The 19,760-nt window shown below is 43.9% G+C and overlaps 6 protein-coding genes across 6 annotated transcripts; 3 read left to right on the top strand and 3 right to left on the bottom strand.

The window, feature by feature from the left end:
- On the bottom strand, positions 1-1,635 carry Bap55 (Brahma associated protein 55kD). The gene is made up of 3 exons (XM_017166863.2): positions 1,306-1,635; positions 406-1,248; positions 1-344 (listed from the first exon to the last, which is right to left on the bottom strand). The coding sequence occupies exons 1-3, from the start codon at positions 1,502-1,504 to the stop codon at positions 109-111; spliced, it is 1,278 nt and encodes a 425-aa protein (XP_017022352.1). The 5' UTR covers positions 1,505-1,635; the 3' UTR covers positions 1-108.
- Positions 1,636-1,797: 162 nt separating this feature from the next.
- On the top strand, positions 1,798-2,919 carry Lhr (Lethal hybrid rescue). Its single transcript, XM_017166865.3, has one exon. The coding sequence runs from the start codon at positions 1,821-1,823 to the stop codon at positions 2,877-2,879; it is 1,059 nt and encodes a 352-aa protein (XP_017022354.1). The 5' UTR covers positions 1,798-1,820; the 3' UTR covers positions 2,880-2,919.
- Positions 2,890-17,820, bottom strand: EDTP (Egg-derived tyrosine phosphatase). The gene is made up of 6 exons (XM_017166859.3): positions 17,210-17,820; positions 4,838-5,694; positions 4,137-4,775; positions 3,936-4,079; positions 3,517-3,888; positions 2,890-3,452 (listed from the first exon to the last, which is right to left on the bottom strand). Exons 1-6 carry the CDS (start codon positions 17,324-17,326, stop codon positions 3,317-3,319), a joined length of 2,265 nt encoding a protein of 754 aa, XP_017022348.1. The 5' UTR covers positions 17,327-17,820; the 3' UTR covers positions 2,890-3,316.
- On the top strand, positions 12,215-14,460 carry LOC108074723 (glucose-induced degradation protein 8 homolog). Its single transcript, XM_017166866.3, has 3 exons — positions 12,215-12,783; positions 13,506-13,636; positions 13,692-14,460. The coding sequence occupies exons 2-3, from the start codon at positions 13,534-13,536 to the stop codon at positions 14,303-14,305; spliced, it is 717 nt and encodes a 238-aa protein (XP_017022355.1). The 5' UTR covers positions 12,215-12,783; positions 13,506-13,533; the 3' UTR covers positions 14,306-14,460.
- Positions 17,619-18,530, bottom strand: robls54B (roadblock similar 54B). The gene is made up of 2 exons (XM_017166757.2): positions 18,355-18,530; positions 17,619-18,293 (listed from the first exon to the last, which is right to left on the bottom strand). Exons 1-2 carry the CDS (start codon positions 18,376-18,378, stop codon positions 17,973-17,975), a joined length of 345 nt encoding a protein of 114 aa, XP_017022246.1. The 5' UTR covers positions 18,379-18,530; the 3' UTR covers positions 17,619-17,972.
- Positions 18,531-18,737: 207 nt separating this feature from the next.
- Positions 18,738-19,404, top strand: robl (dynein light chain roadblock). The gene is made up of 3 exons (XM_017166790.2): positions 18,738-18,850; positions 18,910-18,988; positions 19,075-19,404. Exons 1-3 carry the CDS (start codon positions 18,848-18,850, stop codon positions 19,284-19,286), a joined length of 294 nt encoding a protein of 97 aa, XP_017022279.1. The 5' UTR covers positions 18,738-18,847; the 3' UTR covers positions 19,287-19,404.
- Positions 19,405-19,760: the final 356 nt, after the last annotated feature.

The following is a 19,760-nucleotide window of genomic DNA, read 5'->3' as shown; positions in this document are numbered from 1 at the left end:
TTTGAGTGTGACATTTATAAGATGACAATTGTGTAATTACATAGAGTTTTGCGTCTTTAAAATTAAAATTGGAATTCCAACGAGCGCACGCTGCTGTTGCTAGTGGCCTTAAGGACACTTGCGCTCCACCTGACTCTTGCCGGCCTCCTCGTACTCCTGCGAAGAAATCCACATCTGCTGAAAGGTGCCTATGCTGGCCAGTATGGAGCCGCCAATCCAGGCACCGAATCTCCGCTCCACGCTGCCGTTGGCCGAGATCATTTTCAGTCGCGTATTGGACGGAGCCCGGAGCTGCAGATCACGATTCAGGCGCTCCGGGAAGCCTTGCAGCAGAGTATTGCCACCTAAAAGAAGCGGTAATGGATATTGGAATACTTAGTTGTTAAGGCAAAGTAAATCTCTTACCAGTTACCACCACCGAGCCGAAGAGGGACAGGCGCACATCGGCATCACACATGCCCACGCTCGTGGATGCCAGTTGGCCGGCTCCCAGCATGGCGTTGTCAAACAGACTCTCGGCAATCTTAAACCTTTCGGAACTGAAGTCCTGGTGATAGCCGTTGGGGAACTCATAGTGCACCGTTGGGATTTGGGCAGCCACACGTTCGTCGAAGGGGCCCTCCAGCACCTGCAGCACGTTCATCTGGAAGTCCTGCATCATTAGCTGCAGCATGTAGTTCTGCCACGATTGCGTCAGGTTTTCTGGCAGTTTACGTAGCGTGAAGCGAGCATTGTCCCGCTCCTTGACCACATCTTTAGAGGCAATCTTGTACACCGGCGAAAGATCAATGCCGTGCTTCTCCAAATGCTGACGGCACTGCCGTGAGAGGAAATCGCCACCCAGGGGAGACTTGACCACCGCCTGTGACAGAACATAGCCCTCATGCACGGGCACCGCCGAGGTGTGAGTGGCCCCGCTGTCCACAACCAAAGCAGTGGCCCGTCCGCTGGAGAAGGCGGCCAGCACGGCGTTTTTTACCAGAAAGAAGGCTGGAACATTGTACTTCTCGAACATCAGCTCCGTGAGCTTTTCCCGGTTGTTACGAACATTCCAGGAGGCCTCTGAGAAGAGCACGGGATGGTACTCCGGCTCCGACTGGATGACATTGGCGTAGGCATAATCGATCACCTTCTCGAACAGGTCCCAGTTGTCAATCATGCCGTCCTTCATGTACGTTTGCACCTCCATATGGGCACGGGGCACATTTACATAGTTCGTGTCCACATAATACTTGCGCTGGTCAGAGTCTGGAGAGGATTTTGGTTAAGAAGTGAAACTACTACAGTGCTGCTTGAAAAACTCACTGTTTGGCGTCGCGTTGTTGTCCGTCTTTGTCTCGGGATCGAGATTGGTATCTGGAGCCGCTCCAATACCCACAACAGAGGGAATCTCCGCCTTCGGCGAATCCTCTTGCGCGTAGCCCACACGCAGGGAATGGTGACCAGGGTCGAAGACCAAAGCTCCGATCTCATCCCCGCCGTACAGCATGGTGCCGCCACTCATCTTGGGGCCGTGTGGATGCTTTTCCTAACGATTTGCTCAAGATTTAATTGCAAAATTAAGCCGTCTGTGTGTATTTTGCGGCTTTTTCACGACGCTTCGCTAGAGATGGGCAAACGATTTTGATAGATGTTTACCTAGCAATCGATAACTATTTTGGAAATAGGATTACGCTGAGTCCGGCAACGCTGAAAGAGTAAACGCCATTTAAGTGTGACCAGCTGTCGTGGAAGAAAAAAACCTCCTCTGCAATGTTGGGAAATAAAAATCCAAGAAGTTCAAAAGAAACAGCGTCTGTGGTTATTGTTTATGGTTTTAAATGAACAAAATGAGCACTGACACCGACACTGCCGACGAACAAACTAATTCACCGTCGGATGATCGCATGGCCCTGCTGGAAATCAATATATCCAACACGAACGCCAACTCCCAGATAGTGCTCAACGACTTGCGACTCTTGGAGCTGCTTTGCATGTACCCGTTCCTCTACAGCCGGCAAAATTCTCTACAGCAGGACGCCGACTATGATGAATGGGGCTGGGAGCAGGTGTCCAAGGCCTTCAACGAGAGCTACAACGGCATCCCGCTGAGCACACCGTTCTCCACGGCGGAGCTGCAATGGCGCTGGGAGATCATGCGGCCGCTGATCCATTCACTGGCGCGGGCAAGGGGTGAGATCCCTGAGCCGATGTGGAAGATTGTGGTACACATAAGCAATCGTCTGAACGCTGAGAAGGCCAAGGAGACGGTGAATTCCGAGTGTCAGGATCTCTTGCTCAGCCAGCTGCCCTTTGTGGAAGGGCTCTCGCATAACCAGCGACTGCGCCTCGAGGTTGAGGTTTTGGACCTTATCATGGACGAGGAGCGACGCACAAAGTTCTTATACGATGAGATGAGCACCAAGACGAAAAGGACTGTTCAGAGCGAGTACGATCAGTTTTTCGCGACTATAAAGGTTAAGGAACTGCCACCAGAAACCTTACAGCGCCTGTCATCAGATGATGGCTGCTCCTCCTCCTCCTCTTCCTCACCATCTAGAGCGCCCAATATTATTAATGCTAATGAAACGGGCCTGAGGATAAGCCATGTGTTCACTAAGGCCGAGGAAACCACGAACGGAACAAACGTGCCCGAAATCAAGACAGAACCAGTTGACGAACCGGCAGGTGAAGCTTTCCAGGAGGTTTGTTCGCCCCCGAACAAATCCAAAGACGGGCCCGCTAAGGAAGTAGCAGTTAAACTTAACCTGTTTGTACCTATAAGAAATGCAAAAGAGTTTTGTAAAAAGCTACGTGTCCGGTTGAAACGTTTGGATCTGGACGAATATATACCATTGGCCAGCATTCGACGGTCTAGTCGATTCACGGCCAAACACTAGACCAACCCTCCAATTTGTATCAAATGCTCATAAGTTTATTTAAAAAATACACATTACTATAAATTACAACTTAAGGCTATTGTATAATCCAAATCGCATTTTGTAATTCGTTTGCTTTGCATTCTCGAAAAAAAAACCTAACAACTAAACAAACAAAGAGCGGGAGAGCAGGAGGCGGGAGGCGGGAGGCGGGAGAACCAGGACAGGGACAGAAGAACGAGTTGTACTATGCACGTTGTCTAGGAGTGTTCGTTCGTTCGATGCTTAATTAGTTAATCAGTTATCCATTTTCTTCGCTACACAATTTCAACAACAACAGTCACATAATGAACGCAATTCAACAGGTGTCTACGAAAATACAGTCGTCGTCAGGCAGCCACTGAGAACAACAAGAAACAAAACAATGTGTGGAGGAGGGAAGCTAACAATTTGCTGCCTCAAAACAGTTGGTCCGCCAGGTTGCCAATGAACGTGGCGAGGTTCATGGAGGAGCCCTCCTTGAATTTCAGTCCAATCGTCTTGCCGTAGGCTTGAATAAAAATGGCGCGCACTGCATTCAGGCGTTGCTTTCGTCTGGGATATATAAAAAAACAGTTTAAAGATACAAATTCTTGATTTCTCTCAGACGGATACTCACAAGTTAATGCACTGCTTGCTGGCCATGGTGCTGCCGCCACCAATGTCTTTGGAGGAACCATTTGCGAAACCGTGCGTTGTGCTGCCATTGCTTATGCTGCTGCCGCTTCCGCTGCCACTGCCACTGCCGCTCGACGCCGCATTGATGCTGCAGTGGTAGCCATTGCCACCATTGTACATAGGAATGTTTGAGGAGCTGCTGCCACCGTCCGCGGCCTGCTGCTGTGCTACAAACCGCTTCATGTAGCTGCCGTTCATCATTGAGTCTATGGAGCCCGTATCCGTAACCACTTGCCAGCTGCCATTCGAAGAGGTTGACTCCTGCCGCTGCCGCGCATTTGATCCGGGCACTGAGATGGGACTGGTTCTGGATCTAAAGAAGATCTGGTCAGTATAGCGCCCTACAAAGAATTCACTTACCGCTTGGGATTGGGCGATCTGCTGGTCAACGGATTGACTGACGCTGGCGTCGTGGCATAAAAGTTATCTGTTATGGACATATCACAGTTGGAACAGTTTGAGTAGCTGTCGTTGCTATCTTGATCAAAGGCCAGGATGTAGTCCCTGAAAAAGTCAGCGGGTTAGCTGAGTATTTTAAAGACAACTCCCTGCAGTACTCACTCCTTGAGCGGCTCATCGTCGCAGCCATCGGACTTGATGACTATTACACTGCTGCCACTGCTGCTTGAGGTCTTGGTCCGCTTGCGATGCTCCACAATGCTGTACTCCTCATCCGTGATGAACTTGAGCACGTGGAAGCAGAAGAACATAATGTCCTCGCCTCGTTTAAGACGATCGGGCAGTTGGTGGCCAAACAGGTACCAGTCGTAGGCCAGCGTAAAGTACGCCATCTGCATAGCGTTCAGTGACTGATGGATCAGTCCATCTGCCCACAGGGACAACCGCACAAGGGAAACGAACAGCGGTGTACGATCCCAGCCACTGATGCAGTGAATCAGCAGGCCGGAGCTCTCCTCCTGCACATACTTGAGCGTTGCACGCAGATAGTTCTGCGTAATGACCACCAGATCCCAGTCACGGTACTCCGGCCACACCACATCGATGTCGGCGGCGGGTCCCAGATTTGGTATGTTGATGTTGGCATCGTTAAAGGACTGCTTCCAATTGTAGTGCAGGTTGCGAGCCATATAGTTATTGTCCCGGAACTTCTTGAAGAACTCACAGCCCGGATACGGCAGCGATAGCAGGTTAAAACTCTTGTAATGCTTGTTGGGGTCAGCCTTTTCCGACGAGGAAACGCTGTGAAAAAGGAAATAGGTTTCTCAGTAAGGACGCTTTAGGAAGTTTTATAATTTACTCACGCCATAAAGTATTTGATCTTGCGATTCTCCACCATTAGGTCCACAATCGTGGAGACGTTGAGCGTGTGCAGCAGCTGGATGTCGCTCTTGATGACCTCGTCGTAGCTGAACTGTGACTGAGCCTGATCGTGGATGTGATTGATCAGCGATTCGTCCGTGGAATCTGCGTCGTTCTCCTCTCCATTGGGCGCTGTATAATTGCCGCCGCTTAGGCAGTCGTAGGCATAGTCCACCACCTTCCGGCCGTAGGTTTCAGGCATTACGGAGAGCGTGGCCGAGCGGCAGATGTACTTGCCACGATACATGATCACGGGCACGGCGAACCTTTGGCGGCATCTTGCATACTTGGCCATCGTTACCAGCTCTCGCATCCGTTGGATGTCGTACTGGTCCTCGTAGATCGTATGCTGGGGCTGCTGTTGCGCGGGCTGTTGTTGTTGCTGTTGCTGCTGGAGTGGAAGTGGCTGCTGGGAGGAAGGATACTGTGGCTGTGCGGGATATTGCTGCTGGAGTGGATGTGTTGGCGGCGGGACCTGCTGTGGCGTCTGCAGAGGATTGGCGAACGTGACAAAAGCCTGGATACCCACGCCTTCGCTACCGGTACTGCCAGCACTACTATTCAGAGGCGTGGCTGTTGCCGTCGTACCGGAGGAGCCCCCTCCACCCAATCCGCCTCCAACCGGACCAAAAAGGCCATTGCCCGGTATCAGCGTTTTCGCCATATGTCCGTGCTCGCATTCCGGAATGAGTATTCGGCCAGGGTAACGAGGGCTGAGCAAACCGTTTGAGTTGTCCAGCTCTATGACGCTGTAGTCGAGTTTGAACAGGTATTCGCATTTTTTGGAGATGTCGTACTCCTGAAAAATAGGAAAAGGGTTTAAGGCTTTCATTAGATAAGGATCAGGATTCAGAGAAGATCTATTAAATATATTAAGTAAAACAAAATTAAAACCATAATAAATAAAAAACCTTTTTTCTTGTTATTCAGTTACTACAAATTCAGATAATCGCTTCGTTTGAATCATATTTAAACCGTATCCACCAATGACCTCGCAATACCCATATTCCTGCCATATCTCCAGTGACTTTGGGTACTCGTATTCATAAAATATTTGACGGGGAGCTGGGTAAAGTCAATTGCTTGCATAAATCAGCGATGCCGGCGTCTTAATGGGCAGCGCGAGATTAGAACGCGGAGTGCAACTGGTTTCTCAATACTATATATGTACGTACTACTAATATGTATGTATAGTATGGGTATAAATTCTTGTCCCGAGTTCAATGGAACCTAACGTCCCCGGGAAGGAGAACTGGAATCTGGAGGCGCCGACTATTTGTAGCTATCTCTGCTATTACCCGCTACCAGAAGGCCAAGAGCGATAAGCGTGAGGCGGTAGAAGGGGCAATTGCCAATACACAACAGCAATTAGCCACCGAGATAATTGCATAATATTCACCTTTTTTGCCAGCAAATAAATTTTGTGGATCTACACAACAAGAAATACGGGTTAACCTTAATTGGTTTATGTTTATTTAATTATAATTCCTGAAAATATCCTTAATCTTATTTAAAGTTTCTTGATACTTAAAAACTTCAATTGGTTATAAAGCGATCACAACTCATAAAAAAGACCCGAGATCACGATCCCATTATCATTTAAGATCATATTCAATAATTTATCGGTATATACCACCAATAATTGCAGTGATATTATGGCGAATAAATTCTAAAGGTTGGCATTAGTGCGCTGTTGGCTAAAAATAGCAAAAGACTAGCTAGGCCAAGGGGCGGGTGGGCGGAGCCGCAGCCAGCTGTCCCAGACAAACAACTAGATAAAAGCATAATAACAATAACAGCAAAAAGCACTCACATACACACACATGCAGACTTACAAACAAACACCTTGAGGAAACAGGTTTTTAGCGCACACACACAGACGCGCAAGGAGAAATGTGCAAATAATAAAAACAACAACAGAAGCAGAAACAAAAGGCTGCGCAAAAAAAAATTAGCAACAACAAACGCGAAACAACGAGCAAAACAAACCTGGCGAAAACTCAGTCGGCCGTGTGTGTAAGTATGTGGGTGTGTGGGTGAGAGAGGCAGTGAGAGAAACTACGCAGAGCGAAGCAAGTGAGCAAAACAACTAATACGCAATTACAATTACCTAGAAATGCCGACGCTAGCACGCAAAAGGAAAACAAATGCCTGATTATGACATTTGTTTTGTATTTTAATTTTCTGCCACCTCCAAATTGCATAAGAATAGCGTCCAAAAATTAAAAAAAAAAAATTTTTAAATTTAAGCTCTCTTGAAAAACAAACGACAAAATCGCAACATCAAAACAAAATGATGCTGGCTCTCACTCTCACCATTAAAATTGCCATCTCACTCGGAGTTTGCACAAGTGTTCGGCTCGCAGCTGCTATCAGTGCTGTTACTTTAGTAATTTTCTAACTAAGAAACTTTTAAGATTAGCATTTTGAAGAGTTTATTATTAGTTTTATTATATGCATTATACGGAATGTTAAGTGGCATTAATTTCTGTAAAGCAAAAACTGCTAAAACGGTTATAATTTATATTAATTGGTTAATTATTTAAGCTTTCTTGTGGCGTCTTTGCCACTTTGATTGCTTATTTTAGCTAAGTGTGCCCAACACTGACAGTCAGATGAGAGTGGGAGCGTGCGAGGGAGATGGGGATGCCAAAAACAAAAAATCCCATCGATGCCCGATGCACATGGGTATGTGTGAGTGCCCCCAAGTTGGAGACGCTGCCGTTACACATGCACAAAGGGGAGCTCTTACTGCTGTGTGTGCATTGAACTGCTTGCTCGCTCACTGCTTCTGTTGCCGTTGTTCGCTGCTGCTGCTTCTGCTGCCTGCGGTCGCAGATATTTTCTTTGTAAGCGAGTAAATGCAACTGTAACTGGCCGCCGCTGCAGCGCTGCTTTCGAAACTGCGCGCCTGTTCCAAAGGCGCTGTAAAACTTAAAAACAACAAACCGATGCGACGGGCGATAGTTACAGCGAACTGTGAGCTGTCGCTGCCGGTGCGGAAAATAGTTTTTGTGCCCGGACTGGGGCCGGCGATCATCGGCGGCGACGGCTCGACGACGCTGCTGACCCAAATAACAGAACTTAAACCAAAGACTTAAACTCAAAATCGAGAGCGAGACTCAAGCCGCGATGCAGTTTTGCCCACAAACCCGGATTTTAAGCACTCTGCCGATGCTGGGCCACCAGAAATCCAGCAGAAGCTGCGAGCGTGCGACACACTTTTCCATCTCTCTCCCTCTCAGTCTTTCTCTGTGGTAAAAAGGCAGAAACAACACCAGAAAAGCTGAAAAACTGAAAAAATACAACACAGCAACAACAATAACAGAGACAGCAACAAGAAACCGCAAAGCAGAAATAATCGCACTCGCACTCGTACAATCGAACCGAGTGAGCGAGGAACCCACCAAGCGAACCGAACTTCAACTCGACCGAGCACAGGCCATCAGCAAAGAGAAGGAGATGGAGAGGGAGCGGGAGTGGGAGCGGGAGGAGACAAGAGCGAGGAGGCGGAGAAGGAGGAGATGGAAACGGAAGGTCGAAGACCATGTTACCATCTACAGTCGGACTTCGGTGGCCACGACTTTGAAGAAGTCCAACTGTTGGGAAAGGTTCCTAGGCAAGTATAGTTGTTAGTGGAATTTATAACTTTTATTGTTTGTTTAATTAATTTTATGCTTTAAAGCTTCCTACAATATACACAAAAGTGTAATAATATAAATTCAATTTGTATAATATCATTTTAAAATCAATTTATAAATATAAAAATTTCATAAAAATCTCTCTTATATATTTAATACAAAATTATATATTTAATTGTTATTATAAATAATTTTTGGAAAATAATTGCTTGAAGCAAACCCACCAAAGCTCTTCCAGCTTCGATTCTTGGCTTAAATCAGCCAGCAACAACCTCCTCGAAGGCGGAAAATAAGGCGGTCGAAGCCCATTGTTAATGCAACAACCCACACGTTGCATATTCAACGATGGCAGAGTTTTCTTGAATGAATTAATTCTGAGCTCGAGAACTAAGTTAAAACCTGGGGGCCACTGACCACACCCATCCATCAGCCGCTGCGCGTTGTTGTCCGTGAGTCAGTGAGTGTTTCGTGCTTTATTCTCGTTGTTCTTGTTGTTGCTTTAACATGATTTATGCTTGCGCTTTTAAATGTGCAGCGTGTTGTTCCAGCGCCGCTTTTTGTTGCTGTTTTTATCGCTGGGCGGTTAAAGACCCCACCCGATATAATATAACAAAAAACAAGTTGCGCCCACGTTTCGAACACACAGAATTGGAATTTAGATCAGGTACGAAATCCAGGTACTGGACACGAGGGCAGTACAGTTTTGCCAATCGCTTTAATATTTAAAATACTTTAGATTTATAAATATAAAACATTTTATTCCCAGAGTTCCCTTACTTTGATATTCAGATAACTAAGTTTTCTATATCTTCAAGCTTTCTCATCCTATAAAAACAAGTCTTTTTTTTTATGAAAACATCTTCCACTTGAGCTAATCTTCCGCTTTGGCCACCTTTTCTCTTAATTTATGCACATCATCCACACCACATCGATAGGGGAGTTATTAATGATCTTTTAATATGCAAATTGCCGTTGCAGTTGATTTGCATTTAGTTTCTTTTCTAGAGTGCATAAATACCACATGGGTGAAAAACACACTCGACAGTGTGTGAGAGACAACTTTCGAAAGACTTTGAAACCGCTTTGTGGGGGAGATGAGTTGGAGATGGCGATGGAGCCGCTGAGAGGTATGAAAAATAAAACACGTTTGAGCCGGAAGTTTTGGGCCATGTTGAGGAGGCCAAGCGATTTTCGCTCACTGCCCCCACACATCAAGACATATCGCACTCGCAATAATTGAGCGCAATAAATGACAACCAGCCAAGTGGGCGTTACGGACAATGAGCATGGAGGCTCGGGCGCCATCGGGGGGCTGCTGGCTGCTGCTTCATTCAGAAATCTATTCATCATCTGCTTAATTTATTCGCCAGCCGAGCCGAGTCGAGAGTCAGGAAGAGATTTCACTTCCCTCGCCCACACACGCACTCACTCCCCGTTGTTCCCACAGACGACACAGAACCGAAATTGATTTCCTCGGGGCGCCGATCGCTTTCCTTGCCTTCTGCTTTCCCAGCAGCTAGTTCAGTGTAATGTGAAAAGAAGGTCATCTGAATAATCCATTCGATTTGGCAAAGTTGTTGCATGGGATAACTTAGAAGTGGAATGTGTGACCTTTTAAACAGTAAATGAATTTGCAATTATATTTGTTAAAGGAATAAGCATTATATTAACATAAAAACAAATCAAAGAACTCATGTTTTAATGTTTAAATAAACATAAAATTAATTAAAAATTAATAATATAAGCTAAAGTGTTCCTAAACTGTTAAACAATTACATACAAATATTTCGGTAATTAAATTGTTATAAGCTTCCTTATAATAAAACAAATATAAACATAAATATAGTGCCTGCCTAACTGAATTATTTCTTCAAGTGCTTTAATAACAAAGTCCACCAATTAAAATCAATAAACAGCAGACTATGTACACACTTTTGTATATATATTTTTTTTGGTTTCAAGAGAATAAAAATTCTGGGACCCTGGTTGTCACTTTATGCATTTGAACACACAACTTAATCCTTCCCTTATTCGTGGCAACATCCCCTGATTTTTTAACCAACCACAACAAAGGCGAAGCCCATCGTGCTCCCGATCCCCCTCCCAGATATACCCACGCCGATACCGATGTCGACCAAATCCCCCCTTCCTTTACCGAATCTGAATACGAATCCGAAGCCCAACTCCCGGCGAATAGTTGACACTGGCTGCTGCGACGGCATTGCCAGTTCGCACATTATCGATTTTATCTGCCAGCGAGCAGGCGTCCAGAATTTAACAGTCGGCGGACCGAAATCCGCAGCATCCGCAAAACCGCAGTGACGGAGAGTTGCTCCCTTCTTCTAATCATGCTTGCATGGTGGCGCCGGATGCGAGGCAGTTAGTCCGGAAGCGCAAGAAGCTCCGCAGCAGCAGGGTGTTTCGAATGCGGCTGACTGCAACTTTTCAGTATGGGGACCACGGAGGAGCAGGGTATGCATCTGGAAGCATTGGAACCCCGTCATCTATCGGAGTGGCCCTTAATCGAATCGAACTCGCTGCTGCTGCTGCGTTCTCTCTGCTCTGTTCCGGACATGCGCTCGGAATGCTGTTGCTGCCTGCATCCCCAATTTAGGAGCTGGAAGCGCCGTTACTACGGCAACCAGATGCCAGCTGCAGCTGGAGCCGGGCCCTTTGGCCCCACTCTCGCTCCCTCCTGCCTGATTCCCTGCACCAGCTTCTGGGCACCTGGCACAAGTGTCTGCGGTGCGACCCACGCACCTTGCAGCAACAGCTGGCCAGCGGGCACACCCACTTACACACACACACACACACTAGCGAAAAGGGGGCCAGCGGGGGTGACACAGGCAGACGCGTGGGCGCAAAGTTCATAGTGCAACAGGCGATCATAAAAGGGAGCCGACTACCAAGAACTTACAAAGCACACTGGTAAACACTGGTTTTAGTTTTATTTAAAATATTGAAAATGTATAATTATAAAATATATACCATTTTTATAGGCTCAAGAATATAAATGTAATATTTTCTATTTTAAAATTGAGAATAGTTTTTTTGTTCTAACCGTTTATTTTTTCCCTTGTGTATGCATGTGTGTGCTATTTTTCATAATTAACATAATTAAGCACTTTGACATTGACCCGCATTTCATGCTAGCTTTATTTTCGCAGCTTTCCATAAACTGATGTCAGGCAATAATGGTTTTTGGCATGCTTGACATGCTACAACAAAACACACATTAAAAATCAATCAAAACAAACGATTTAGCCTTGACAATTTTAATATAGCCATTACGCATTCAGAAACCTTTAGAATGATATATTTTTCCATATAGTAAGCAGGCAATTAACCTTAGCTTTATATAAGTTTTAGTTTAATAATTTAATACAATTTGTCTCTCTATTATTTTTCTCAAGGATATTCAAGATATTGGCTATACCTTTTTATTAAACTTATTTAAGTTTCCATTTGACAGAACCTTTCACTGCACCCACTGTGCCGCAGCATTTCCATTGCATTTTGTGGCAATGTGGAAGACACACAAGCTCTCCCACTCGCCACCCGTTCGGGCAGCCTTCCGCTCTTCCAGGGATTCCTGCGCGCCTGTGCCGCAATTTCCAAAGCGCCCACACGAATGACGCCGCACGGCTTGCAGCACAGCTGCATCCACTCCCCAGGATGCGGTGGCTGCAGGTGCGGCAAGGGGTGGCCATGGACAGGGGCGTGGCCTCGGCACAGACTGCTGCCAACAACAACAGGCGAGCAGGAGCAACAGGAAGGTTACAAAACAACGTCTTCCCGGTCATAATTAGCGCAGCTCCACTGTCCCTGGAAAGCGGTTGCAACCCCCGAATGGAGTGCAATCTCCGGGCTGGAAGCGAGCTGCAAACTGGAAGTATCACACCGACAACGACGACGAAGGGATACACATTAATGCGGAGAAGTGCTACTGCAGTAGCCTGGCTAATCCTGCAGGTCCTGGGGCCAGGACAGTGTTCCAGCAGGCGCCAAAGGCAGCGCTCGCTCCGCGGCCGTGTCTGGTCGATTTTCTGGTGAGCCAACAACCAAAAAAGAAAACCAGCAAAAGGAAGCCCGGAAGTAGCAGAAAAACCCTTTTGTTAGCAGGACCAGCTAGAATTTAAAACTTTTGAGGCTCTTTTTCGACAGAGCTAAACAATTTCGCGAACAAATCATAGGAAAAACCATTGAAAACGGCAACAACAGCAACAATAAGACAACAACAACAACAGGTGGGTATCTGGTAATGTGCAAATAAAAACATAAAAAAATAACAAGCGGCAAAAAACCAAACTCGCGGAGATAAGCAATAAAAAAGATTGTTTACGAAATCGAAATACATTTTTGAAAAGGAAAGCCTTCGCCTTCCTGCTATTTTTTGCATTTTTGCTTGGCCGGGAGAGCGAGCAGCGAGCTGCTGCCTCGGAAATTCACTTTTGGCGCCCACGCGAGCAGACAGATGGCCCGGCCCACCCACCGAAAGCCCACAGATACCGAAATCCAAATAATACACACTTGCATCTGTATCTGCATCTGCAGCAGCTATTTTCAATGCCATTTCAAAAATAAACTCGTCTGAGCCAAATACAAAAAGAGTGCAAATATAGTACATATAATATTTGCTTGTTGCTGAAATCAAAAGTGATATAATGATCAACGCAGATCATCAGTGCAGCCATATGGGGGGATGTTTTCTCAAAAGGAATGTGTGGCGACAAAAACGAAATAATTGACGAGATTTTTTAGCAGTCTATATGGTATTAACAACACCTGTTGGATTCTTCGCAGTTAAAAGATTCAATTAAAATAATTAAAAAGATTAAGACTTCTTTGAAAGCTTTGTTAATGTTTTGTTATTAATTGGAATCATATAACATTTAATTAACTCCATAAATAATGAACTCTCCTTTCTTTTATTAACACTAAACATAAAACTTTCCCTTATCATTTTTAGTACCTAAAACCCACTAGATCAATTTAAGATGGGCGAGTATGAGCCGCCGACTTCCTGGCCCCACCGCATGCCAAGCTTCCAGCGCCGACAGATGGATCTTAACCGTCTGGTGATGAACTACCTAGTCACAGGTGTGTCCTATCCCAAATTCTCCCAATCTCTTCTAACCCAATTTTCCTTTTTCAGAGGGATATCAGGAGGCCGCTAAGCGCTTCATGGCCGAGGCTAATGTGGAGCCGGGCCCCCATATGGACACCATAGGCGACCGAATGCGTATCCAGGAGGCAGTGCGTGTGGGTCAAGTGAAGTACGCCATGGACCTGGCCAGTCGCATCTATCCCTGCATCTTTGAGACGGAAAACTATGTATACTTTCACATGCAGCAGTTGCGTCTGATCGAGATGATCAGGGATCAGAAGGTGACCAAGGCCCTGAGCTTTGCCCAGAGCCCCGCCTCCGGCTTTGCTCAGGTTGATCCCGACCGTAGGCGAGAGTTGGAGCGAACCATGGGTCTCCTAGCCTTTGATCGACCGGAGCATAGTCCCTTTGGCGAGCTTATGTTGTACTCCTACCGCCAGAAAGTGGCAGGCGAGATAAACTCTGCCATGTTGCGGTGCCATCAAGCGGCAAGCAGAGGAAAGGACCATGGACCCATGGAGCCGCGGATGATGTTCCTCATCAAACTGATTTTATGGGCCCAGGCCAAGCTGGAGAAGGAGGGCTGCACTGACTTCCAGAAGCTAGATCTTCAGCATGCTGACTTTGAGGAGGAGTTCCGAAGGTGCTTCGAGGGTTGGTAAATAAATGACGATAAATTGATAGTCCAACGATCGAACGAATGTCGTCTACTGCGAATTTTAAGATGTAATTGTATTTTTTTTTTAGCAAATACAACTAAATTGTAATTATTTTTTTTTTTTTTTCAAACCTACACATATTTATAAATGTAATTTTTTTGAATGGATGTGATGTTTAATAATAAATGTTTCCATATCTTGGTGTAACCAGTTTTTGCCGACGTTTTGTCATAATACCGAGAATACAAGCTGATAAGGCTGATAAGGCCGAATTCCCGGGGTAATCTGAAACGCAAATTGTTGTGTCACGTGCCAGCAGAAAGCTATTTATACTGGTTTGTTTTTGTTTGACTCGATAACAGAATGAGTACGAAGACAGAAAGACAAAAATGTACGAGAAATACGACCAGGGGAATACCTTTTAATATAGCCTATGCGATCGATTTAATTAGAGAAGATTTTGTTTGGGATATCATAAATTAATAGTATTTATTTAGTAGATTTAGCCCTTTAAGAATCCGAAACAAACTAATACATTTTTAGCTTTTAGTATTAGATTTCAAGGTTATAAGCCTACAAAACAAAGTCAATTAGGATGGTATTAAATAACTTTTTAATGTTTAGTAATATAAAACAAAAATATAGACTCATAATATGCAATTTTAAATATTTTTTAGCACCCCCAAGTTCTGCAATATTTTTCCCTCTGTACTTTTATAAAGTAAACGGCTTCTCTTTCAACCATATTTTTGCACACGCTCGCCCGGCGATCTTTCTGATCTCCTGGCAGCAGCTTTCGTGGCTATCGCCGTCCTACGTCAGTGGGTTAAATATTGTGCCATTGGCTGGGCGCCTAATCTAATCGGCGCTGGCAAAATTTAACCTTGAACCCGAGCAGCTCCTCACATACAAAATTCACCCTTTGCACCCCATCATCAAATGCAATGCTTTTGTATCAAGGCTCTGTGTTTGTTTGCCTTCGATTCGCTGGCAGATAAGGCACTATAGAAATATAGAAATTATAGAAATATAAACTCTACTACTGGCGCTGAAAAAGCTAAGGTGATAACGTTAGCTAACAACAATTGGTTTGATAAAAAGCCACCTTTGCAATTGTGCAACTACTGCAACAAAGTAACATATCTGGGCCCTTGGCCACCAATGTAAGTTAGTAAGTTACTGAGTCTTGTCAATTATGAACGACCATTTCAGCTGAACAAACACACACACACACATAATGGGTGTGTAAAATCGCTCGGGAAACGTGAGTTACGTGCCAAGGCTTCATTCGGAGGCTTTCCTCGCTCTGTTTCCAGGTGCTTTTACCTGGCATTAGATACTCAGGCATGCAAATGAGCTTGCCAGCTGGCTGGGTTGTTGCCAACTCAATTGTTATTTTATTATTTCGCTATTTGCTATTTGCAATTGCCGGCTAAGCGGGCGATAACACGGAATTACACACTCGCGACTATTAAGGCAGCGTGCGTGACATTCACGAGGGGGTTAACGGGGGAGTCAAAGGGTTAAAGAGGTCCGTGCTTTCCACGAGAAAAGACAAAACAAAAGTGCGTGCCGGGGAAAATAAGTGCACATTAATGCGTAAATCGAGAGCGGGTCTTAAAAAGGCCATTAAGCTTTTAATTACCGCTTAGCGAAGCGCGTGTGTGCGGTGTGTTATTGAATTTCAGCAACGATTCGAGAACAAAAACCCACAAGGAGACGTTTCCGGTTTTGGAAAACCGGCTTACTTGTTTTGCTTAATTTAATTAAGATGTAAATTAATAGGGGAATGAAGCAATACAACTTGTAGTTCATAGTGGAGTATTGAGTTTTTAATTAAGAATTATATGACATTTCATTATGCCATTTCAGTTATAATAGTTTTAATATTTATAAGTTTCTACAATGTCTAGAGGGAAGTTTTTAAAGATATTTATTTTATACTATTTTTATTTATTTGCCTTAACCGTATATTGAAAAAAGGGATCCAAGGATAACGATAATCGAGGGATAATGAACCTTAACCAGGAAATCCTATTAAAGTAAAATAAGCGTTTTCATCTTGAATTACAAACAAAGGATAATTAACCATATTCACAAAAGTACCATTAAATCACTAAAATGTTTCATAAATATAAACGAGTAATTAGCCTGTAGCTTTTTGGTTTTTATTATTAATGAGGTTTAAGGTCGTTAGGTTTAAATTCCCTGATTCTGATTGCGATAAAAACATAATAAAAGTATAATTACCAAACCTAAACAAAGAAATGCATTATAGTGGTTTGCTGATGATATTCGGAAATTTTTCAAACCACAAAAGAGATTAGATTAGTAAAAAAAAAACAACAAAAAAACGTCATAAATAAATATTTGAAATATGAAGGAATGTGACCTTGGATTACTAAAAATAAAATATAAATAAATCATAAGTTCAAGCTCTCTGATTCCCAAGGGGATAATTAACGACTTGTGATCACTTTCGGTGGCTCAATAGAGCTTTAACCGGCTTATTTGTCAAGTGTTCCTGCTCCTGGCCAACATAATCCATTAGAACAACCTAAATGACGGCTTTTACTGCCAATCGATTTCCATGAAAAGACTATTTTCCTCACAGGAAGCTTAATGGCGGCCATTTTGAGTGGCAGAGGATTTTTTGGGGCGCGGCAAAAACGGCAAAGAGGAAGAGAAGGAGGAGCAGGAGACGGAAAACAAGAACTAGGAGAGCTGAGAAGAGAAGAGAATAAGAAGAGAACGGGACATCTGACGTGTCCTCGTCGTAGGCGCCACGCACACTAGCAATCCAAGCTTTTCGTGACTGTGTGTGTTTCTTCTTTTAGCGGCGACAGCACGTGCACGTGCGCCTAAATGTATGTCACACCGACACATACACATAGCTAATAAACTTACCGCTGTTCCTTCCTCAAAGGCCGCCGCCTCGAATGATTTTTTTTCGAAAATTTCCAATAGGTCGTGGAGGTCCTGCTGCGTTACGTTGACCATGTTGTTTAGCGTCAGGCTGCACATTTTTGCGGCGCTGCATTTACCGTTGGATTAGATATCCCTTCCTTTTTTCTTTTTTTTTTTGGGGAGGCGGCGCTCTTTAAACACACACACACACGCGCGCACTATCACTCACATACACGGCCAACCGCGATTCGCGAAAGATGCCGAAAATAATGGATTTAAATTTGAACAATAAATCTTTGTGGCTGGCGGCGCTCGTGACGTTGCTGCTTTTATTGTATTTTATCTGCTGCGTATTTCACGCTCGTTTATCGCTACTACGCTTTTCGCGTTTGTTTGCTTTGCTCTTGGCTTTTACGCCCTACAAGACGGCGACGTCATCAGAAATTCGCGGCCGCAAACGCAATCCAATTGGCCCGCGGTCACTTTTGCTGCTGATGCTGTTGCGTTTTACTGCGCTCGCAATTCCGATTGCCAATGTAACTGTGTGTTATGTGTATTTCCGCAACGCGGGCGGATTAAACGGAAGAAAGCGACAAACAGCGCCGACGACAACACAAAAGGAGGAGCGATGAGTGACCGTAGCGTGCGGGCAATAAAATACACCGTTAGGCGGCTTTAGCGACAGTATATTTGGTATTTCATTTAGTCAAACAGTTTGATTTTTCAAGCTTCAAAAATACCATAAATTAAATAAAATAAATATTTATTTTCCATTTTCAAAATTATCTTGCGCATTTTGAACAACAAGAACTGTAATTTTGGAGTCCGGCACTAAAAGAACCTCGTTGGTTTTTGTGCGAACCCTCAGCATGAGAAGTTCATCTGTGGGATCTATTTTGGCCATTCCTCGCTCCAATCTTCCTCGAATGGTCTGAAAGAGTCCCGAAAAGTGAACAGCGTCTTCAGTATGCATCGTACTTTTCACCGGATGTCCTGAGTCGTTGAGAATCACCACATCCCGAACATTTTTCCTTGACTTCACTTGCTCAAAAGCTTCTTCCACATAGCGCAGGGTTCGCTTCGGCTGTGTTAAAAAAATAACCAAAATAACTACATAGCTTAAGATGATAAACTGCTATTCTTACCCTTTCTGGCGTCTCAAGAAACATTTTAAAGATTAAATAAAGTGCGTTTTTCTAATTTTATTTGACCCAGTTTTTTGTTTTCCTGGTTTCCAAGGAACGTTTCTACAGGAGACTGTTGCTATATGGGTCATTGTGTCTATTAAGTATGCCTATGAGTGGTTTTAAGCTTCCTCCCTTTTACTTATATTATAAGTGGAATAAATTTTAATATATTTTTTATATGAAAAGAATCGTTTTCGTCTTTCTGGCAAATTATAAATATGTAATTATTTATAGATCTAGTTTCTATGTATTAATTTTTAGTTGTGAAGTCAAAATAAAAAATAAATATATTAATTTAAGAAACTTAAAAAATAAATGGCATATTTTAGTATTTTTTACTAGCCAGGTATATTTTAACAGTCATGTGGTGGTCACACTGACAAAATAACAAACTTTTTTTGTCATAAAAACAGTGGTTTTGGCCAAAGTTTCGGCAAAATTGTAGATAAACATGGTAAGTGAAAGGTTTATAAGGTAAAAATAACAATTAAGTAAGTACATCTACAATTTCAGTCGCAAGAGGTTGAGGAAACACTGAAGCGTATCCAGAGCCACAAAGGAGTTGTGGGCACAATTGTGGTCAACAATGAAGGTGGGTGTGGGGGTGTTGCTACTGCCTTTTCTGCATCGCTTGACAACCAAAAGTCCAACCATCTAACACCGATTGTATTCCATTAGGAATTCCGGTTAAGTCGACTCTGGACAACACGACCACCGTCCAGTATGCTGGATTAATGAGTCAGCTGGCAGACAAGGCCCGGAGCGTGGTGAGGGATCTGGATCCCTCGAACGACATGACATTCCTGCGGGTGCGTTCCAAGAAGCACGAGATCATGGTGGCTCCCGACAAGGACTTCATCCTGATCGTCATCCAAAACCCAACGGACTAGACAGGCTCAAGTTCGGAACACAACGCTGAAACTATTTACTGCACATTTATAAACATACATATACCTAAAGTGTCGTCTAGAGAAAAAGGGAGTTAAATTAAACAATAATAAAATAGTACGCGAGAAGACTTATTTATGACATCACATTAACATTCTGTTTAGACGTATTAACATTTGTTTTTAACATTAGTATATCGATATCGATACATAGATAATATCGATATTAATCCAATGTTATGGTACAGTGTTCCCAGATCAGGGGTTTTCCCTTAGATTTATGTTGTTTTTATAGTTATAAATTGAAAAAATAGAATGAAATAAAAATAAAAGCGGACTGATTTAATCTAAGTAAGTAATGCATCTTTATAATTAATTAGTGCCATAAGTAATGCGGTAGTGTCATAACACTATTAAAAGTATGTGGAAGTTGGTATATTTTAGTAATGTGCGTCACCGACGCTAATTTGGTATATC

This window comes from Drosophila kikkawai, chromosome 2R, assembly GCF_030179895.1.
Source record: "Drosophila kikkawai strain 14028-0561.14 chromosome 2R, DkikHiC1v2, whole genome shotgun sequence".
Classification (NCBI taxonomy): domain Eukaryota; kingdom Metazoa; phylum Arthropoda; class Insecta; order Diptera; family Drosophilidae; genus Drosophila; species Drosophila kikkawai.
This window is presented reverse-complemented; position numbering and strand designations above follow the sequence as displayed.

Excerpts from the sequence above, each read along its gene's own strand:
- Bap55 (XM_017166863.2), bottom strand. The coding sequence starts at position 1,504 with ATGAGTGGCGGCACCATGCTGTACGGCGGGGATGAGATCGGAGCTTTG. Across the intron at positions 1,249-1,305 it reads CAACAACGCGACGCCAAACA|ACTCTGACCAGCGCAAGTAT; the intron begins GTGAGTTTTTCA and ends AATCCTCTCCAG. Across the intron at positions 345-405 it reads CGGCTCGGTGGTGGTAACTG|GTGGCAATACTCTGCTGCAA; the intron begins GTAAGAGATTTA and ends CGCTTCTTTTAG.
- Lhr (XM_017166865.3), top strand. The coding sequence starts at position 1,821 with ATGAACAAAATGAGCACTGACACCGACACTGCCGACGAACAAACTAAT.
- LOC108074723 (XM_017166866.3), top strand. The coding sequence starts at position 13,534 with ATGGGCGAGTATGAGCCGCCGACTTCCTGGCCCCACCGCATGCCAAGC. Across the intron at positions 13,637-13,691 it reads GATGAACTACCTAGTCACAG|AGGGATATCAGGAGGCCGCT; the intron begins GTGTGTCCTATC and ends TTCCTTTTTCAG.
- EDTP (XM_017166859.3), bottom strand. The coding sequence starts at position 17,326 with ATGTGCAGCCTGACGCTAAACAACATGGTCAACGTAACGCAGCAGGAC. Across the intron at positions 5,695-17,209 it reads CCTTTGAGGAAGGAACAGCG|GAGTACGACATCTCCAAAAA; the intron begins GTAAGTTTATTA and ends CCTATTTTTCAG. Across the intron at positions 4,080-4,136 it reads GACGATGAGCCGCTCAAGGA|GGACTACATCCTGGCCTTTG; the intron begins GTGAGTACTGCA and ends TGACTTTTTCAG.
- robls54B (XM_017166757.2), bottom strand. The coding sequence starts at position 18,378 with ATGTTTCTTGAGACGCCAGAAAGG. Across the intron at positions 18,294-18,354 it reads TTCTTGAGACGCCAGAAAGG|CCGAAGCGAACCCTGCGCTA; the intron begins GTAAGAATAGCA and ends TTTTTAACACAG.
- robl (XM_017166790.2), top strand. Across the intron at positions 18,989-19,074 it reads AATTGTGGTCAACAATGAAG|GAATTCCGGTTAAGTCGACT; the intron begins GTGGGTGTGGGG and ends GTATTCCATTAG.